The sequence below is a fragment of the Sinohyriopsis cumingii genome, chromosome 3 (genome assembly GCF_028554795.1).
Source record: "Sinohyriopsis cumingii isolate HCF-2022 chromosome 3, ASM2855479v2, whole genome shotgun sequence".
Taxonomy (NCBI): Eukaryota; Metazoa; Mollusca; class Bivalvia; order Unionida; family Unionidae; genus Sinohyriopsis; species Sinohyriopsis cumingii.
The window spans coordinates 91,366,426-91,388,876 of record NC_142963.1 but is presented as its reverse complement, the minus strand read 5'-3'; the positions used below and the strand labels follow the sequence as shown (position 1 = coordinate 91,388,876).

General features: G+C 35.7%; 1 protein-coding gene across 6 annotated transcripts in view; it reads right to left on the bottom strand.

Annotated features, from left to right (window-relative positions):
• LOC149803278 (mismatch repair endonuclease PMS2-like) overlaps positions 1 to 22,451 on the bottom strand; it is a 163,936-nt gene that overhangs the window by 83,919 nt on the left and 57,566 nt on the right. For 5 of the 6 annotated variants that reach the window (XM_089952949.1, XM_089952952.1, XM_089952951.1 and 2 more), the window contains 4 exons: positions 21,273 to 21,352; positions 19,319 to 19,391; positions 5,849 to 5,882; positions 3,339 to 3,375 (listed from right to left, as the gene is read on the bottom strand). In XM_089952949.1, coding sequence (XP_089809075.1) covers positions 3,339 to 3,375; positions 5,849 to 5,882; positions 19,319 to 19,391; positions 21,273 to 21,352 — 224 coding nt within the window. The remainder of the gene's footprint in view (positions 1 to 3,338; positions 3,376 to 5,848; positions 5,883 to 19,318; positions 19,392 to 21,272; positions 21,353 to 22,451) is intronic. The other variant, XM_089952950.1, reaches the window with a different exon arrangement.

Here is a 22,451-nt window from a genome sequence, read left to right as displayed (position 1 = left end):
TACATTTCCTCACGTTAGATTTATTCTCACATCAATGGGTGAAAGATAAACTTCAGCAAAGTAAAACTGCCCATTTCATTTTCACAATTCTGCAGTTCAGTAAATAATAATAAAAACTTAACCTTGCAGAAATTTAGACAGCAAAACAACTAAAGCCAGCAAGCAAAATATTTATGAAAATAAAACATCAGACATTTTCCAAACTTGTTACTTCACAAAAATGTAAGAAAATGCAAATGTTCTCAAATTTTATATTTCTTGTTAAAACTAGATGGTGTAATTTAAATTCCTATTTGAATGATTTTTTTAAAATAAACCTCTGATGTTGATTTGCATGTAGATGTTACCATATGACATTCTTAACAGATGTAGCTAAACAGAAAAGCCTTTTGACAACTGGATAGAACTGGTAATATCCATGTCTATGCAGTAATGTGCCAAAAACCACCTTTCAGAATCTGCTCTGTGAAGGGGCATATACACAACTAGGTTAGCCAGCTGGAACAAGTTTTAAAAATGTTCTTTATGGTTATATCAAATTTTCCACAGCTCAAAGATATTGTCTTTTCAATACTTCTGCTCCAAAATAAGCTTTCTTACTAACATAAGCTCTACCCAAGTTTCACTTTCTTGAATAAGTACTTTACTGACTACTATGCCAGATGTTCCATAATGCTGTTTTATGACTTCAAGTCCATTAATGCTATAGTCTACTTGTTCAGACAAGGTATCTAAAGATCTTTACTTCTTAATTTCATGTTTAGATTCTTTTTTATCAAATGTTTCTTATTACTTATGATAAGATTTTGTAGCACATGATCCTGAAGGGCTAAATTGTGATGAGAAAAGAAACAAAAATTTGCACTCTACTTTTATATTACATGTATTTTAATATGGCTTGTTTGTCTGCCATTTCTACATTTAATTTTGAAATACCAATGAAATGAAGTGGCAACTAGCATGCTGTCTTTTCTGTCCATTCAGCAAGTCGGGCTTGTATCAAACATCATTTTGGGGTTCAAAATCACTCATTGGTATCTCTATTAATATTTTCCCATCTCCATTAATTTGATATTCTTCCAACTTGAAATATAAATTGCCTTCATCACTATCATCAGCGAATTGAAATCATCATCTAAAGATGAACCACACTAGCAATCAACCATTTTGGGTTTTCCAGGTAGCCTGCATTATAAATGAGCGTTTGTAAAACTTCCTTGATGCAATGTTCAAAGTCTGACAGAATGCTTGTTCCAGGGCCTAATGTGCCAATCAAATTATGCTTAGCAACCTATCATGTCAAGCCAAAGAGCCCAGATGTCAAAACAGTTATGAAAAATTCAAGTTGTGACAAGTGCTACAATATCTCTACCAGTGACAAGCAGCCCAGATGTGTAAACAGTTATGAAAAAAGTCCTGTTACGACAAGAATTACTATACTTCTATGAGCATGACTTATGTTGTGACAAGAACTTTAAGGGTGAACAGATGAATAAAATTGAATACTGTGCAGTGCAAATTTTCATATGTACAACTAATTTGCTGGAGTTATTGTGCATCACTAGTCTCCAAGTATGCATACTGGTACAAAATGTGCACAATTCACACAATTGTGCACCCTATCAGCATTTCTGCATCCAGTAAAAATTTTGATGATTTTGTGGTTCTCATAAACTATGTGCACCTCTCCCTTGATAACTCACACACAACAGTTTGCAGAAATGTAGACTCACTATAAGTGAGGGTGACAGTTACAGAGTGATCTCTGAAATATGAAAGGATGCCATCCAAGCTATACATCTGGATGGGGGGATTGGATAGGGGCACTGTTAAATAATGTGCTGGTAGATTGACATTTTTCACATTTAAATACAAGACGGCACATGATGACGCTGAAACTGAATTAACTTGAATCAAGTTTCTGGACACTGACCGCTGCTTTTGACGATAAAACAAGCAATATATTAGGGTTTCATTTTCCGATTTTGATTCCAATTTTCTTCAGATTTAACAAATAAGAGTCAATTTCTACAAAGAAAAATGTGATCTACACCTGCCCTCATATTAGAAACAGTTTCAGGAGTTATCCAGGCATGAGTTATAGAGGAAGGTGTGTACCTTAAAGGCCCCAAATAATCTCAGTGTTATAAATGCCAGGCATGAGTTATGGAGAAAGATGTGTGCCTTAAAGGCCCCAAATAATCTCAACGCTATAAATGCCAGGCATGAGGTATAGAGGAAGGTGTGTACCTTAAAGGCTCCAAATAATCTCAATGTTATAAACGTCAGGCATGAGTTATGGAGAAGGATGTGTACCTTAAAGGCCCCAAATAATCTCAATGTTATAAATGCCAGGTATGAGTTATAGAGGAAGGTGTGTACCTTAAAGGCCCCAAATAATCTCAATGTTATAAATGCCAGGCATGAGTTATGGAGGAAGGTGTGTACCTTAAAGGCCCCAAATAATCTCAATGTTATAAATGCCAGGCATGAGTTATGGAGGAAGGTGTGTACCTTAAAGGCCCCAAATAATCTCAATGTTATAAACGTCAGGCATGAGTTATGGAGGAAGGTGTGTACCTTAAAGGCCCCAAATAATCTCAGTGTTATAAACATCAGGCATGAGTTATGAAGAAAGATGTGTACCTTAAAGGCCCCAAATAATCTCAATGTTATAAATGCCAGGCATGAGTTATGAAGGAAGATGTGTACCTTAAAGGCCCCAAATAATCTCAATGTTATAAATGCCAGGCATACGTTATAGAGGAAGGTGTGTACCACAAAGGCCCCCAATAATCTCAATGTTACAAATGTCTTATCTGGCAGAATAATACACACTAACTGATGTTCTATTAAAAAAAAAAATTTGTTGGCATAACAACAAAATGGTACAAATGAAAGACAATGAATTCACAGCTGATGCGAGAATACAATTACCTAAAAACTAGATTCCAGGAATTGTATAAAATTATCTCACCTGTTCATGCATGACTAGGTTGCTGAACTGCAATTATTAGCAAATAAACATGTATCTTTAGTGGTAATGTTCAAGGCCAAAAGTCTTTGGTAATCAAGTAAGTTCCAGATAATTCCAAAGAATGGAAAATGTTACTGATAAATGGCTAATGAAAACAAAATAAAATTTACAAGAAAATGTCCAAGCTTTCCATATTAAAGTTGTACACTGAAGTGAATTGTTGTAAATTTTAAATATCAATTCTCTGGATATTGTTTGCTTCATACTTTTCAGAATTTTTTTATAAAACATAATTTAAGCATTGAAAATACTAAGTCCCTTTCAAACCAGTGTCCTGAGGACAACTTATTAATTCTTTTACCTTTTTATCTGTGTTGCTTGCAAATGGGGATGGTTCCCTGTAAAAGATGCAAGTCTCAAAACCAAAAGCTTCTGAACTGATCCTTATATAATGAATAATTTAAATTTTACATTAAATTTTCTTTGTCATGAAGAGTTCATTTTAATTTTTAAGACACTTCATTAAAATATCAAAATTTTGAAGCCTGAGAATATACACAAAGTGCAACAAATAAAAAGCTCAACATAGTTCAAGTATACTGTACAGGACTAGATGTAAAAAAAAATATAGTACAAAGAATACAGATTTAAACATTTTTAAATATTTTATTTTATTATAAATAGCCATTAAAAAAGTCTAATCACAAGGGGTGAAACAATTAACATATCAAAGAAACAATAATTTTTCCATATCGATAAACGTTAACATATTGATAGCAGAGGTGAAAAATCTATATAAAACAATACTTACCATAAACAAGTTTCTGTAATCTTCAGCAGTCATGAATACTTATTTGTCATTTGCCTTTTTAATTTTTTAAATTAAGAATACATCTGAGACAGCCATAGTAGGTATATACTCTCATTTTATCTGTAACAAGACAAACTACTGACAACACCCACTCGTCTTCTACAAATTAACGCAAGGTGACTGACTCACATGGTTCAAAAACCAATTCTGCCCTCTCCCCACTGCCGGTTACATGTTAACACATTAACCCCTAGCGACGACTTAATGGGGCAGGAGGTAGTAGCCTACTGCTGAGCTCTGTAGTGTCATGGTCATGCATGATACACTAAAGTGGTGGTATTATAGAAAGGTAGACAGATGTAGCTCTACAATGATACCAAATAATCTGGAATATCTAGTTGCACTACAAAATACAGATTTAAAAAACTCATTTTTTGGACCCAACTTTTTCCTACCCAAAATTCACCCGTGGTTGGAATCCGATTTTATGTCTGGATTTTAGACTTTTTGATCTCACATCTAAGGCAAACCGGTATGAACTGCAAACAGACAGATGAGCCTTTGCAAAATGTAGGATATGATGGGCATTTGGAATAAAGAGTTGTCTCCATACAAAAATAATGGCTCCGTTTAGAAGAAAAAAAACACAAAAAAAAAAACTCCAACTTTTACCCTTCTGCTCATGCGCGAGTCAAATAGCCAATGAAAAACGATGTTTCTAACACAACTAGGCAGTATGTTTATTGAAAGATGACCGGGGATTTGGTGTTTTCAAGTCTGTTCAGAAACAGCTTTCAAAATGTGTTTCCTACTCAATTTTCAGGCGAAAATGACAAAAAGCTCCAGAGGTTAATGTGTTAATTATTTTATCCGGTTAGTATGCTCAGCCACTGAAAACATATATTAACATGAAGAAGACATTCCAGATTTGTTCTCCATATACGACGTAAGTACTTTCTTTACTATCATTTAATAACCACTTTTGTGAAGTTTACCTGTTGCTTCATATCTTGTCTACCTGCACAGACTCTGAAGGCTGAATTTCTGGTGTGTCGCACAGTGAAAAATGTTGCATTCATTCTGCTTGGTAGTAATTCTTTGTTCAAGTCCAGGGTAATACAATATCCATCAATCAGAACTAACTGTAGCTTATACATTCCATGACACACAGGATATATTGGCATCCAGACTAGAGCCAAACAAATGCACAGCTACAACAAAAATTTGCACAAGTGGCTTTTTAATGATCTGTAAAGTACTTAAATTGTACGGGAACAACTCTGAAATGTCTCATTTTACAGTAAGATATGTAATCAGCCACAGAACATGTCAACTGGATTAAAAAGAAACTTTATTAGTACTGAATCAGCAAGGGGGCAGATTCCAAACCAAACAAGTTACGTGTTAAAGCCACTCTGTTCATTTGTAAAAGAGGAGTGAGCATTATCAATAACTTCCTTTTTCACTGACATAAATGAGTCCCTGTGTCTGTGGTTGTTAGCTATCTCCACTCTGACATCTGGACATGTTCTAGACAACATTTTCCTTCCCTGAGTGTATGTAAAAACTCCATCAGAAAGTACACCCATAGTCCAGCACTATGAATTTTTTTGGGTACTATTTATTCTATTACTCAATGGTCAAGCACTGTCATTTATATAATACTTATGCTACACTTTGTTTCCATGGTAGCATTAAAAGTATTGAATGTGGAAAGTTCTAAATATGAAATGACACCTCTGTGCAATTTGATTAACATATGTAAATACCTTGAACAGTTGAAAAATTATCCTCAGGAAATTATTTTGTTTACAGACAGTCTGAGAATGTAACAGCTATATCAACCTGGTATTACATACTGGGAAGGGGTGGCTGGTAAATAAATCATGTAATGCAGTTTTTGAAACAATGAACTTCAGAGTGTGTGTGTGTACATGCGTGCATGTGTGCATGCGTGTGTGTGTGTGTGTGTGTCTGTTATGGTGGAGATGAAATCCCTATTTCAAGAGAAGCAGTAATGTCGTTATCACAAATATTGTGGAATATATATCTGTACTTACTCTGAATCATTATCTTCCTGAGCTATAAAGGAAACTGCAATAAATTAAATACAGTTCTAAAAAATCAATTAGTAATGTTCCTATGTTCCTTCACATCATGTGAAGTAAAATAATTAGTGCTTCCAATTTTATTGTGAGTCTTAATTCTAGTTTCAAGTCTTATGAATATTGGGGCACAGTGTCATTGAGAAAGAAATAAGAACCTTTACAGAATCCAAGTAATGGTATGAAACATAAAAACTTGGTATCAATTTTGATTTGACAGGAACACATGGAAAATGTATAATCCGCCTTGATTAGGGTTACAACAGCAGAGCCTATAGTGAACCCTTAACTAACAATCTTTGATCATTATTGTATTCTCTCATATTTTCTGCAAATGACTGAGATATTGATCCTTGGATATACAACTTGATTCAACTAAAAATCTTACTTTAAAAAAAAAAATCTGACCAAATAAAAGGCTACATCTTGAATGTATTTTTCCCATTGTGTTGAGTCACGTTTAACAATGGAGGCCTGCTGCTACTTTAGGTGATGGCCGATTAGAATTTGTTAGAATTTTGTCCCTGCTAACTATCCAATCAAACAGCATATGTCCTTATCTGACAGTTTATTATCCAACAGCAAATCTGGACCTATATTCTCAAACCTTTCGGAGGAAGAAACTCAGCCTCAAATTAAAAGCCCAAATTCATATATGATATTTTGAGGGATTCAAGTTTAGAAAGCACTATGATCCTGACTTTATTCTAATTGAAGTCAGCTACTTAAATCTATGGGACTGAGCTTGTTTAAAAACTTTCAAGAACACTAATCAATGCTGGGAGATCATAAAAATGCTTGTATTTGAGATTGAGTTTCCATCAATCAGAAACAACCTTTCAAATGTAATGTAATTTGTGATTGGTCTAAACAAAATCTGGTGCTCAGACTCAAACTCAGGAGGGTTATAACTTCCAGGCCTGGATCTTAAATATTCTTCCAAAATCATGTAATCTTATTTTTATAAATTTAAATCTTTTCTTGTTTTTTTTCTTCCCTTAGTTGAGAATTATTACCAAAAAAATCATTACTATAGGATTAAATGATCATGGTTGGGTATTTATTGATGTGTAAATTTTACCTAATCACCCTTAAAGTAAATAAAGTCTAAAGGACTTTATGTAAACTTTATGAGTGATTAGATGAAATTTACACATCGATATATATCCAACCATGATCATTTAATCCTTTTAATCCCAATTTACTTACTTTCTAACATCAGATCAGCAGATTTAATCAACAAAACATTCACTTTTATGTACTTGGATGTTTTCTTTCATTAGCCTCTTAACTGCAATAGAATACATAACCCTATCTTCGCTAGCCAAGATTCATTGAGTCTTTATACAGTGATACGGGGTAGAATATCATAGCGGGTCATGCCAGTGATATATTGTTATGATCATTATTTTAATATATAAAAAATGGGTTGTTGCAGTTAAACCAGGAATATTTCTCTTTTTTTCCCGAACATTATGCTTGCATATGGCACGTATTGTTATAGCAACGTCATTGTTACTTTCTATGCATTTCGATCTTTCAAAAGCAAAATTGTGTCCATTTTTAGTGTCATCCTTTGGTTGACATATGACCTTGACCTTTAATAACCATTGCTGTAACACGTTGCGGTGAAATGCAATAATTTCAGAAGATTGGATTCTAAAGCCTGCCATATGCTTTCTTCGGCAAAATGGGTGAGTGTTTGAGTGCAGGAAGGTCTGTGCAATTACATTGTTTTAACTTGTAATGGTCAATTTTAATCTGTAGCTTGTCATGTTTTATTGGAAATCACAAATGTTGGTGGGTGGGATCTTCTTGTTGTTATTATGAGGGTGTAAGGTGTTGATATAGATAAACTTCACATCAAATAATCTGGAAACAGGTAACCAAAAGTAGTCTGCAGAATTTATTGATGTGTAAAAAATTCCAGATCAGTATCACATTACCATTTACATCCAATCAAGACGCAGAAAACGCAGTCAATTTATAAAAATTGGAATTATAAAATTTTGAAAGAAAATGTTAGAAACAATGACCTTTCATGAGCATTTTGTAATGAAATGAGTCTGCATTCCAGCTGGAAAACAATGCCAAGGGAGTTAACCAATCTCAGTATAAACATTTCATTTTAGAATTTAATTTGAGTTATGTTTCTTTCTGAACCCCATTTCCCTATGCTGCCGTTGAAGTATACTGAACTGGCAGCATAGGGGACTGGTTCAGAACAAAAGTCGGAGTCAGACAAGTCTGTCTGCTCTCTCCCACACTATTCAACATCTTTCTGGAGAGAATCATGGCAGATGCAGTTGATAAGCATACAGGGACAGTCAGCATCGGAGGCAGAACAATCACCAACTTACATTTTGCTGATGACATTGATGGACTAGCAGGAAATGAGCAAGAATTAGCTAGCTTAGTAGAGAGCCTTGACAAAACCTATGCAGCCTATGTCATGGAAATTAATGCAGAGAAGGAATATAAGGTTCACCAACAACATCAAGGGCATCAGCACTGACATCAGGGTCCAAGGTACAAAGCTAGAAACAGTCCACAGCTTCAAGTGTTTGGGGGCAATTGTAACAGATGAATGATCGAAGCCTGAAGTACTCTCCAGGATTGCACAGACAACAGCAGCACTGACATCTGATGATAATGATGTTTCTTTACATGCTTAGACTTGCGTTTTCATGGGCAAAAGACCCATGGAGCTAAATATGGAACAGCATTTATTATTTGAGTGCAAATTTCTAAGTAAATTATTTGTTGCCAATAATACTTACCCAATTATATTAACATTATGGATCACTCTCTGCTACCTCTGAATCCAGACCTCCATGAAAGATGAAAAAAATGTCATTCTGTCTACTTATCATATAGATCAAAGTTAACTTCCTTTGTTCCCACATTGTGGCCACCAGTATCCCGAATATAATCAGTTTAAGCTTTAGTGAAACTTTAACATGATGCTCACAATGCATGGAAAAGTGGGAGGGAATTTGAGTAACGTGATTGGAAGTGATGTCGGAGAAACATAATTTACTAAAAAAAAATTGCTTTCTCTTTCAAATACAATATTGAAGCACAGTGAGATTTGGAGAACAGGTAAGAGAAGAGGAACATCCACCCTCTGGGAACATGATGATTGCTCTACCACATGGGAGAATTCAAGTGGGATCCTATACCTGGTTGTTGTCATGCCAAGGTGAATGGTAACTGTCTGGGCACACTTTAGTGACCTGCCAAGATTTAGCTCTATCCTAAATGAGGCTGTCTCACACAGATAAAAGCTGGAGAATGTAGACTGTGGACACTAGCTACTGACTCCACTATGTTTTGAATTAAAACATTATGTTTTCTGGCCAGGCTTGTGGAAATGGTCTTATTTCCTGAACTGGAATCTTCACTATTTGTCACTTATCCTAAGAAAGTTGAGAGTACACTGATTTAATAACTCCTTTTAGCCAAGCTCGTGGGGTTATATCTTGCTTTCATGCTTTAGGTATAGCATTTAACATCTGCTGTGGGGGGCCCCGAGTGGCCGAGTGGTCAAAAGTGCTCTCCGTTACAGATCACTGCCATCTCACCTCTATCTGTGTGGGTTCAAGTCTCGGTGGTTCTTTCTGGGGTTTTCCCCGAGTTCTTCCTCCACCATTAATACCGGCCGCCATGTATAGCCTATCGTGTGCTGAAAAATGGTGTTAAACCCCACAACAACAACAACAACATAACATCTGCTGTGGATATTTTCAGTGCACCTGAAACAGCATATGAGGGCATGTTTCTGCAGCTTTGCTTCTCTCAACGGATGAAATAAGGAGATAAAGATAGTGAATGGTTATTTTTTCATTACCAAGTGACTGAAATATATTCTTGGAAACAAAACCAGGTTGCATAATTAGAATGACTGAGTGATTGGAGCTGAACTGCGTGTAGTTTGGATCTAAACCCTCTTGTATGAAGAGGAATATCACCATGACCAATATGCTCAACATGATCGGGACCCTCTTTCTTTGAATACATTCAACCCAAATGTTAGAGGCATTAATAATGGCCTTCATTTTCTGGAGACTGATGTGAAAAGCCTTCCCTTGCAGCATCAGATTGCCACTGAGCATGACAAAGTCTGGTACATGGTTCCCATGCTTTTCTAAAGATAAATTTCCAGGTCATTTCCTGGGGTTTTCCAGGATGAAATTACTTTTTTCAAGGTTCACATATGACCATTACTGATTGGAATTAAAGAACATTTTAGATTATAAAATATCAAGGCTCTCAAAAAACATCAAAGTCAGAAAAGATGATCATGTACAAAACCAAAAAATGTATCACACGAAACAAGTTTGATTATATTTCTATAAATTGGCATATAAAGTCATTTCAATGAATAGTTGTTGTTATTGTTGAAGAGTTTAACGCCATTTTTTCAGCACACGATAGGCTATATATGGTGGCCAGTATTAATAGTGGAGGAAGAACCCGGGAAAACCCCAGAAAAAACCACCGACCCACGAGAAGCTACTGGCAAGCTTTCTCAAATACCCACATTGGCCGAATCCGAGACTCGAACCCACACAGACAGAGGTGAGATGGCAGTGATCCGTGACAGAAAGCGCTTTAGACCACTCGGATACTCAGGGCCCCTCAATGTACAGAATAAAAATTGTAACTTTATTTTGCTGCATTATGTTGCTAAGTGGGAACAACATAATGAACATAAAGTATGTTTTGTTTCCTTTCAAACCTTTAATGCTATAGAATTTTATAGCACTATATATATATAATAGAAAGTAACATTTTCTTTTCTGTTAGAGTATATAAAAAGAACAATAAATGCAAATAATTAGAATCTTGTCCTGTATTGAAAAGAGTTTATCGCTGAATTTATCTGTGCCAATAAAATTACAAACAAGATTTTTCAAACAAGGACTGAACTTTCTGTAAATTCAACTTGTCTTCTTGTAATTCGTTAAACCAGTCCCCAAACATGTATTGATACAGGGGCTCATATCGTTTTTTAATATATACCACCATGTCGGCCAATTCTGCGTGTTGGGTAATTCTGCGCAACGATACATCATTTCTGTAAACATTGGATCATGTGTTCTTTTGGGTCAAAAATCCATTTTGCATCAAGAAAGAATGATCGCAATTTAATTAAGAAAAGTGATATTCATAAAGTGCACAAAAATATCTGGCATTTCGACTCGAAATGCATATGAAAATGTGATCTCTAAATGTCAACATGAAGACCCATTCCATGACCTTCTTGAACCAGCAACCCAGAAAATCTGATTTACTATGTATCTTTTAGAATCACACAAATAAATACATTATATAAAAAATGGAAATGTATACTTTGAAACTATACTGCATTTTAATCCAAGTTTCCATTTTTACAAGAAGTTGTCCCATACGTACAAAATCGTCTGCTACCCAACGAGTCAACTTGCTGCTAGAATATAAATTCTCAAGAAATAGTCTGTTTCTAAATTCTTAAGTAACTTTTCTCCATCAGCAAGACGTTGTCAACACGTTATATCCTATTCATTATTGTTTCTCTTCCACATAATAGATTTTTTAAATTATAAAATGTTGAACGTTACTAACTTTTTACAAGATCGGTTTTGTTTGCTTAATATATCTTGCCATTTATTGGCATTATTACATTCAATTTTGTAAAACTAGCTATAAATCTGACCTAATTACTCGACTGAAATGCTGACAGAGTCCAAAGTAATGCATTTCATTTATATTGCCCGATTAATAAATATTATATCTTTTCAACGCTGTGTGCAGAATAGGCTGACATATCATGAGTCAGGAAAACACGGGGGTGATGTCCCGTGTCCAAAATTAATATTATTTTGAACAAAATATTTTGGTGACAACTGATCCTTTCAAATAGTAAGCATTGCTGTATTATATTTTTGTCAATCGGTCGAATTCGGTATGCGTTTTGCTTAAATATTGGAGACAGAAACCTTATGTGCACAGAAATGCCAGAGGAACGACAATTTCTCGTTTCAGCTTTGAGATTCAACAATTTGGACTACAAATTTGGGTTAAAACGAATAGCAGTCTGTTTTCTAATCTGAGTTTCCTCCGAATATTCCCACCCCATTCTTCATAGTTGAACATTTAGGTTGGGGTGTGGGGTCATTGCAACTGCAATTGAAAATTTGGAATTTGCCACCACCGTGCGGTAGTGACATACGGTAGTCAGTCACTTACCAGTGGGCCTAGAAAATTTAAACTTATGTTATATAGACTCATACCTGCATGAAATACATTGGAAAATGTTTTATTTTTTCAGAAATGGCAAGTATTATAAAAGTTATGTCTTTAATCTGCTGACAGACTATGCAAAAATACAGCATAGATAAAACCTAACCCTGTACTCGCCATTTGCATTACTAGTCACACGAGCTTGCCAGTAGCTTCTCATAGGTCAGTGGTTCTTTCCGGGGTTTTCCCGGGACCTTCCTCCACCATTAATACTGGCAGCCATGTATAGCCTATCGTGTGTTGAAAAATGGCATTAAACCCCACAACAACAACAACAACTAGTCACATGACTTCACAAATCTCAAACAACAACATCGAAAGTCTAATAGTCACGTGATATCAACAACAAGCTCTTTTTTAATGTTGTTGTACAGAAATTCAATTAGTTTAAATGAAAGTCAGATACTTTTGTAAAAACCAGCAATCTGGCCAGTCTGATTCATCAAGCAGAGAGCACAGGTCAACGTGGTAGTCATGTGATACAAAACTCCAGAAGCTGTTCTTGGAATATACATATATACATGTATATATATATGGAAAATTTTGTGGTTTTTTTCGTTTTTGTATTTTTATTACAACCAGCATATGACTTTCATTTAAATTGTTTTTGTGTCTACAACATTTGAAAATGTTGGTTGTTAGATTTGTGTATTCATGAGACTGACAATGCAAATCATGAGTGCCAGGTAACATTTCATCAACGCCGTGGTTTTATCTTGTCTTCAACAGATTAAAGACGTAACGATTTTAATACTCATTATTTCTGAGAAAATAGGTAATTATTTTCCAACTGATTTCATGCATGTATCACTCGATCTAACAACATTTAAGTTTGCTCGGCCATAATGTAAGCGGCTACGCTTTGCCACGATCATGGGGGCCTCTTGTGATGCTAGACTGGTTTTCATACCTTCTATGTAATGAGAGATACAGATATCGAGCAATCCACTGAGCATTTGGATTGACTTGGCAAATATGTTTATTGCATGCACCCAAATGATTCATACTGCACCCTCTGAATATTCATTAGAACTTGATCAATTTAACTCATGATCAGTTTAGTTACGAGACTCAATTACGTGATTGTTTCGGGCATCAAGTGGAGAGGGAAAATTCATGGGGTTTTCCTGACTTTCATCAATATTTGCGAAATTCAACCACTTTTCACGCTTGAGAAAAAAATTATCAATTCTCCCAACTTTTTCCCAATTTCCCGGTAGCGTGGGAACCCTGCTGGTACCACGAGTGCTCCCCAACACAACAAACTGGCACACAAACTAATTGTGATTTCAGGTTACGGGGTTTCTAAGGGTATTCCCAGCAACAGCCACTCCCCATCTTGCATCTGAAGCAGGCAGTGTTTGACCTTGGTCCAGATCACAATATGGTGATCAAAACAAATTGAGAAGGGCTGTCTGAAGAGGGTGCATGTAAAGGTGACCAAGGTATAACAGGTCTGCCATTGCACTGAATAGGCCATGGAGTTTAAAAACTTGCTTAAAAAATTATCTTGGTGGATGCCACATGATCAGCAAAGTTGGCGTGCTTGAAAAGGATAAGCACTAAGTTGAAATGAGTTCAATATTCCATACTTAGGTTGAGAAGAGACAAGGTCTGACTTCTCTACACTTACTATCCACCCTAATGTACAAATGAGGGAAAGGATGTTTATGTCATGAGCCAAAACCAAACTTACCAAATGTATGTTGCTGACACTGTAGAGGATATCTTGAACAGGGAAATGATGCAGTCTAATATCTTGGTGGAGGCCCAAAGGTTGAGAATGAAGCCAAATGAAAGGGCACGGAATTTGTATACCACTCTTCAGTATGCAAAGCAAAGGTATTTATGTGGTGCCATGTGAATTAGCATGTGCAAGTGTCTGACAGGTTGGGAGTGACTGCATATTTACTTGGCGTGCTGCACAGTATGACAAACTTACTTTGCCATCTCCATCTTGAGTGTTAGGGCAATGTTAACTGAGCCTGCTAAAGTCAATCACATGTCTCAATTTGCCATTGGATTTCATAATCAGAAAGATTCTGGAATAGAAATCTGGGAAATGCAGTTTTCAGACCACCTCCATCACCTGCTTCACAAGCAAAATTTATATTTCCTTCTGTAAAACATCTGCTTTTAATTGGATCACTTAGAATCTCCATCATGATGGGAGACAATGAAAGTGGTGGGGGCTGGCTGAATGAGATCTGGAGACCTTCCGACAGGACTTGGATCAACCAATCATTTTACAGGAATAGCTAGACGCAAGTCTGGCAAAAAACATGTCTGGTAAGTCATTAATGGTTGGTGGGAAGGCTGGGAATGAGAAACCTTGTTATCTATATTCCCCTCCTGCCTGCATGAGGAAGTTGTGTGCATTAGGCCACCTATAACTTGCTTGGCCTTGAACACTTTTGCAGTTTTCAGACCACTTCCAACACATGCTTTACAAGACCACCTACATGACCTGCTTTAAAGGCATAAAAAGATTTAGCAATTTTCAGACCACCTCCTTCACTTGCTTTACAGGCAAAGGTTCAATTTCCTGCTGTAAAACATGTCTTCATAGAGCCCCCATCATGATGAGGGACAATAAAAATGGATGCATGAGATCTGGAAACACATGACTTACATCAATCAATCCTTTTCCAGGAATAGGTTGATGCAAGCCTGTTGAAAAAAAGGAGTCCGATACCAACTGGTGGGTTGCCCGTTTGTGGTAGGAATGGTAAGTCACTGATGGTTGGTAGGAGGCCTAGGGAAGAAGAAACTTTGTTTTCTCTCCCTCTCTGTGCCTGACTGGATGTTGGTTGCCTATGGCTACCTATAACTTGCTTGGTCATGAAAATGTTTCCATACTTGAGAATGACCTCTGTGATCTTTCCGGAAATGATCATCACTTCTGATGTATTCCATTATGGGGTTGTGCAGAGAATGAACATATAACTTAAGAGACAACTCATGCGCTGCATGCTTTCTCAACTAAAAATTTTTTTACAAGACAGAATGGCATAACTTAAAGTGAGTGAGTGCAGAGCTGCTGAATGATGTGGTTTGATAGAAGACTGCAGCAATACATCCCATCTATTGAAATCCATGCTACAAGAGAACATTAGGGTGTCCTTTATCATGTGGTGAGCATCCCTATTGATTACCTTGGCAATATGGCCTATTTAATTCCAAACATAGTCAATTCTTTCCTTTCTTGCTAGACAAAAGATCGTTAGAGATGCCAATTCAAGTAAGGAGGAAGATGACTAAATGTGCCTGACCAATCAGAGAAGACATAATGAAGAGACATCAGGTTCTGCAATATTTTACAGCAGTGGCAAGATTCTGAATGACAGATGATCTTTGAGTGAGCTCGTGTTATATTTAGGGAGAACTGATGAACTACAATACTCGCTGCTGGTCATGGGGTTTATTAATGGACTGGAACAGTACAGAATAAAACAATACAGAGTGAATTCTTGAGATATGAGACAAGGAGTAACTGAAAATGAGATAGGTTACTGCATTTGTAGCAGGTTTTGGCAAGGAGATTTCAATTTTAAGTAGACAAAAACGACAATTTTTTATGAAACTACTATGAAGTAGGGTTGATTCAGCCACTGCCCTAACCAGGTCTTTCTGCATATATACTATTTGATTCACATGCTCTATAAAAGTCAATAAAACCTTTGCCTAGCTAAAGAAATTGCCCATATTGTTGTGGACACCTATTAAGGCTAGGCTTAAGTTTGACTCTGGGATCACATGACTGACTGACCATCAAGAGAAGTGGTTCTGTAGAGAATGCCATTTTCAACTACAAGACAGTTTCATTCACTGAGAAATTTCTGCAAAGATGCATTTTCTTTCCAGAGATCCTCATCCCTGAGCTGAAAACCATTACTCCAGGTCAATAATATTTGCCAGTGTTAAGTGTTCCCTGTCCCACTTAATGCTACCTTTTTACGGAGGCCTTGACACAGCAAGTAGGACTGATTGCAAATGGATAAGGGCACTATGATGGATGCAAATTTCTTTGATTGCTGTGTTAAAACTAAATTGTATCATTCCATGGTTGAATCAATTTTCAGACTTGTCCCTCTCACCCTTTTTGTCTATGGCAAGATGGAAACTGTCCTCCTCCTGATCACTCAAAATCCATGGATATAACCTCCCATGTGACAGTGATCACATCACATGGTATCCCCAGCATAAATAAAATTCTCCCTGTCATATTTGAATCATGCTCAGCATAGGATGTAGTTTGGCTATGTAATGCCAATCCAGTGTGACTTGTAGGGCTGGATCAAACGGCTCCAACTTATAGGCTGGTTCTCAATGAATCATGGGTATAGTTGGTCTGACAGACTGACCAGCTGTGCAGTATGCATAGGATATCACTGCTGCAGAAATTGCTGACAGATGCGGTCGGCTGGCCAGCTTGTCATTTTGAGATGACAGATGCATGACCACTAAAACCATACACTGACTGTCCAGATGACTAGATTAGCTGGTTGGTAGCTGGATGGCATAAGAAGGAAGATGTATGACTTGTGGGTCAGGCTGGCTAGCAAAGTTAAAAAGTAATCCTGCATATCTAACTTGAATATTTCAAAATCCATTAATGGGTGGGAGTAGGAATTAATACCCTGTGGGCTGTCAAGTTTTGTTTTCATCTATTCGTTGACATCCTTGATGATAAAGCTTTCATTCATGATTCCAATACTTGATTAGAATCATCTTTTGTGGTATAAATTGGATCTGAAATCACAATTGGCACCAGTGCACTGTTTGGTATCTTCTTAAGGGTGGGGTGGGGGTAGGGGTGGAGGTGGCATCTTGACTAAAGATACCAATGGGTACACGGGTACTCACCCGTTAATAACCAGGGGTAATAAAATGAACAACTGGGTACCTGTTTAAAAAAAAGTATTCCAAGTTCAGATCGAGACACCGAACAATGATTACAGTTTGAGGCTCATCGTGTACACATTTATTCATCATCATAGGGGCTCGTCTGGCTACTTACAATTCACTTGTCATACATGTACTATATACTAATACAAGGAGTGACATTTATCTCGATTTCTTGCATGACCTATTTAAGAATCAACACTGATATTTAAAGCTAGACTGTCTTAACTTTGTGCCTGTTCATGGTTCACGCACCATTTTTCTTGCAACTTAAATACGCTTGGTTTGAGATCCTGATGACATTAACTAGGTCAGTACAACAGCGACAGCAAGTACTGATTAAGAAATATTTGACAAAATAAAATTTAAATAAGTACTACAATTCAGGTAAAAGAAAGGACAATATAAATGTCCGGTTTAACAAATGCCATTTTTGCCTCAAGTCTGTGGCCCTGTAGCAAGTATTCGCTGTTCAAGTCAGGGCCACTGTTCACATGTTTGTTTACTAGACTCTTTTCATTAGCGGGAAAACTAGATATTCTTGTTATGGCAAAGGCAACATGAAAACTTGGTTACAAAAACATGCACTTCTTAAACCGTGTTAGGAAAAAATGAATGAAATGGACAACCATACAGAATGAAATTTTTCACTGAAATATTTAAATATAAGGGAAATCTTTGTTACTTAATAACACTGAAAAAATTCTAATAAAAATTGACCATTTGTGTAAATGTGGTAATTTTTACATTAATTTTACTTGAAACAGTTCTAAGAAAACATGATTCTTGAATGTGAAACCACCTGTCATAGATTCATTCTGTTTTGATACTACATATGTAGCAGACCAGTCTAAATTGAAAATAAATGGTGCCAGATATAATTTTAACAAATGGACTGTATCGATGTGACTGTTGGACATTATATGACTGAAAAATGTTAGATGAGAAGGATTTTGTTAACTTAAAAACATGGTGCACTGGACCGTCGCTAAGGGATGATCCATGGCAAGTCAAGGATACTACAACAGTCATTATTTGTGAACTTTATGACTATTCACAAAAGATAATGTCGATATGTAGGCTAGTTAAAGTGAGTGTTATGTTAGTTTATCCATTTCTTTGTGTCTATACTCTTGTATTAAATACTAATAGACATGGCTTTAGCAGATCCAGGTAAGTACCAAAAATAAATGTACAATAAATGAAATAAATATATATGTTTTCCATGCACTTTTCTGTAATTATGGCATGTAATATATAGATTGCTCTTTTCATGCTCAGATTACACTTCTGCCACTTATATTAGTAACAAATTATGCTTACACCTCTTTTTGGGGTTGGCATGTGTGAACTTCCACCAAAGCAGTTCAGGTTCAGATTTTTAACACAATTTCCCTTTGATCAAGTACCCTGGTAACCAATTATTAGGATTGATGGGTAGCAAGTAGAAATTTCCAAAATTTTTACATCTCTAATCTGGACATTCCCCCATAAATATGAGAAAAGATTCTAAAGTGGGGGTGAAGACTAAGAAATGTATGCTCTGATAATTCTGAGCATGCTCATTTTTCACAACTCCTCAATAGCCTTTTTAAAACATTGGAGAAAATGTTTCTGACTAAACCCTACATGTCAGTGAAGAAGAGCAAACATGTCTCATGGTTATCCTCCATAATTATTCTAAATCTTCTATGCTTAGAATACATGGTGTTATTCAGACCGATATCCATCCACTCAAATTTGCATAATCTGCCAACAATGCCTTGGAAACTAGACTTAACAAATATCACTTAACTAAAGCCACCAAAACTACTCTGCAGTCAACCATGATTGCCAACAATGCCTTGGAAACTGGACTTAACAAAAATCACTTAACTAAAGCCACCAAAACTACTCTGCAGTCAACCATGATTGCCAACAATGCCTTGGAAACTGGACTTAACAAAAATCACTTAACTAAAGCCACCAAAACTACTCTGTAGTCAACCATGATTGCCAAAAATGATCTAAATGCAAAATAGGCATGAAATATAGGTCACACTGACCAAATAAGGTGTTGCTCCAGGATGCATCCAAAAACAATGATTCATAACTCTGCAAGAAACAAATTTAATTAAATGCAAAGCTTAAGGAAGGCATGATCGACCTTAAGAGTATACAAATGGATGGATGGATGGCCAATGGTAGCATTATATGTCCTTCTCATAACTGTGGTGGGGAAGAAAAATCACCAACCTGAATGTAGTATAGATGGCTGCTGGAGTTTCAGAACAGAGGTAGTGGGCTCATACAATGCAATAAGGGAGGCCTGCAACAAAAATAAAAGGAACACAAATACTATATGCTTTAAAAGGCTTTCATTCTGTTCAAAATAATGACATTCAACTATGCAAGTATGATGTGTGAAAATAAATTGCTGTGAGCAAACAACTCTGCATATATGACATATATTCAAAGGTTTTATTGTCAATGCTGTTTCACTGCTCTCATTTCAATATATTATTTAAACTATACATCTGCTTGAACATTTTGAATTCTATAATTCAGATCATCTTCAATTAAATGTAAAAGAGCACCTTATAGATCAAAATACTTTATCAAGCATTAAAAAAATTATACAAAATATTGCCTAATGCACAAGCCAATCAGGGCCTAAGAAGTTTATTAGGAGTAAGAAGTAGAACAAACAACAGAGACCCTGAACTGCATGTCCATTATGCAATGACAAACCAGGGTCTATTTCTTTTACAGCTGGATTTGACTTATAAGCAAATAAATATGGTACATCATACTTGTGAATGATCACCATAACAGTATGTCAACAGTGTGCAAATTTACTTCAATTAAAACAAAAAGTCATCTACAGATGAGATAAACAACCCCCCCAATCTGTCACTTATGCCAGTATATTTTGGCCAAAACTCCCAATTTAACACTACTTACACTACACTTTGTTTCCCAGTAAAAAAAATATCCTTAATTATCAGTACAAAAATGCACCTATACTGATATTGCTTCACGTGTACAAAGTCGGCTTGAAATACTGTCAACAGCTGAAAATTATCATCATAAAATGAAAATGTTTATGAAAAGACAGACAGCTGGACATATAAATAGTAGTATTACATAATAAAATGATGCAAATCTAACAAATTATAGGATGCTGCAATAGAGTAAGTTGACTTCACTTCTTCGTCTTTAAACTTGTTATGAACGTAAAGTTTTGCATTGTGAGATTGACCTTTGTCAATAATTGAGGTTATAAGTTTGGGCCTACTTTATTGTTTTTCTTGTAAACAACATAATTATGACAGCTAATTCTTGTCTATGATTGTAGATTGTCACTCTTTTCTGTTACTTAGTTAAAAGCAACAGAGTTGTAACAATGTATACATGTCATGTCCATCTGCAAAACTGCACAGATCAAAAACTGGTGCATTATGCAACAGCAGATCTGGCTTTATGTATTTTGTAGTCAGTAGAACAAACAACAGACCTTGTATGGTTGCAAATTATGCAACGAAAGATCAGGGTCAATGTTGTTTGCAGCTAAACTCAACTTATGAGCAAATACAGATGGTATATCTATTGATGAACAACGCGTAAGCTGCAGTTTATAATTACGGTTAAATAATGATAATATATATGTGCTATTTTACTGAATGACCTATATCATATCATACAGCAGATTGCCTTCATCTGTAAACTGATGTAAGCAATCAAACTTCATAAAGGGAGACAATTTCACCAAGGTATGCTTGATTAACTTGTCATTGTGATTAGAGTGTAACAAATAAAGATCAGGAGTGTTTCAGAAACAGAATGAAAATTTATTTGTTAGATCTCAGTCGCAGGAGATTTCACTGATCTGTGCTCACAATGTCAAGATAATGCACATGACCCATACTGCTTGGATGGCAAGTGAGAGGTGCAGCCTCAAATGTAAACCAATTTCTTCCACAGAGTAATGGTAATTTTCCATACTGTTGTTTTGGATCCTGAAGTAATTAACATCACCACTATTTAATGTAAATTAATCAATTCTAATTCTGGGGTTGATCAAAAGTTTCAAACACTGAGAGAAATACAGCAAAAGCCAGAATATCTGACCTGCATATATCAATAAATATACTCAGTAGCATGTTAAACTAGCACAACTATAGTGGAGCCTGATAATGTATGAACATACCTTTATAATGGCCAACAGTAACTTTTCTTTCTGCATAAAAATCTGCCTCTTGTCTGGTGTCACATTCATGTCCACAGTCTCTGAAATAATTTTAAAACAATGATTTAAACAGAGACTCTTATTTTAACAGACTGGTTTTCAGTGTTGCAATTTTTCATTACTTGGGGGCTCAAGTGTGAAATACAAATCACTTTTCAAGCTATTTTTTTCTATGTTGGCACTAAAATTTCCCAGAAGTTTCCAAATTTGGCATTTAAAAATACAGACTTGTTTGACTATCTAGGGAAAAAGAAAAAGGCTAACTATAATTTTTTTCATTCAGCTTCTGGCTACTATTCCAATCTATTTATAAACTATTTTTATTACTTAGCTTTTTTCTTCATAACCCCCACCCACCAAGCAAATGTTTTTTCCCCAAACTACATATAATCTAAATTTATTGCTAAATTATGTATTTCTGCATGTTCCTTTCCTTAGAAATATAATTCCTTACATAAGTTGTACAATCTCAAGAATATTTTATACTTGCGGACATAAATAACTTCAGGCAGAAGATCTGCAGATGGCAGCATATGCCGTCAAATTTTAGACTGAAACGAAAATTGCCATCATAAGGATGCTCTTTGTCAAATTTGGTCAAACTCTTTTGGGTGTTTTTTTGAGCGGAAGTCTTAAATGGAATTGCTATGATGGTGGATCAGCATCTTTCATACAAATACTGTATATACATGTACCAACTTACAAGTCAATGTTTCCTACTAAAAATTTTATTCATGCAGAATAGGAGTCATCTTATAAGTGAGATACAGCAAAATATTTTTTAAAATCTGACCTTACTGTAGCAATTGTATATCCTGGGACACTATAAGTCTTGGGACAGCCTTAATTATTTTCAAAAGTAATTTTTTATGACCTAACATTTTAGGAAACAAAGTTAAAGCAATTGTTTCATGTATTATAAGTCTTGGGACACTTTCAACATTTTTGCTACTAACTGACTGATGTACTTTATTGACAGTAATGACATGAAAAAAATGCCTGTTGTTATCAAGGGACTACTTTCATGAATTATTACAGAAAATGTTATAAGTTAATATAATATGTTTGAAAATTAAATAAATCTGTTTACTGTTTTGCCTTGTTTATCTTGATTATGCACATAATGTTGCATTTTGAAGT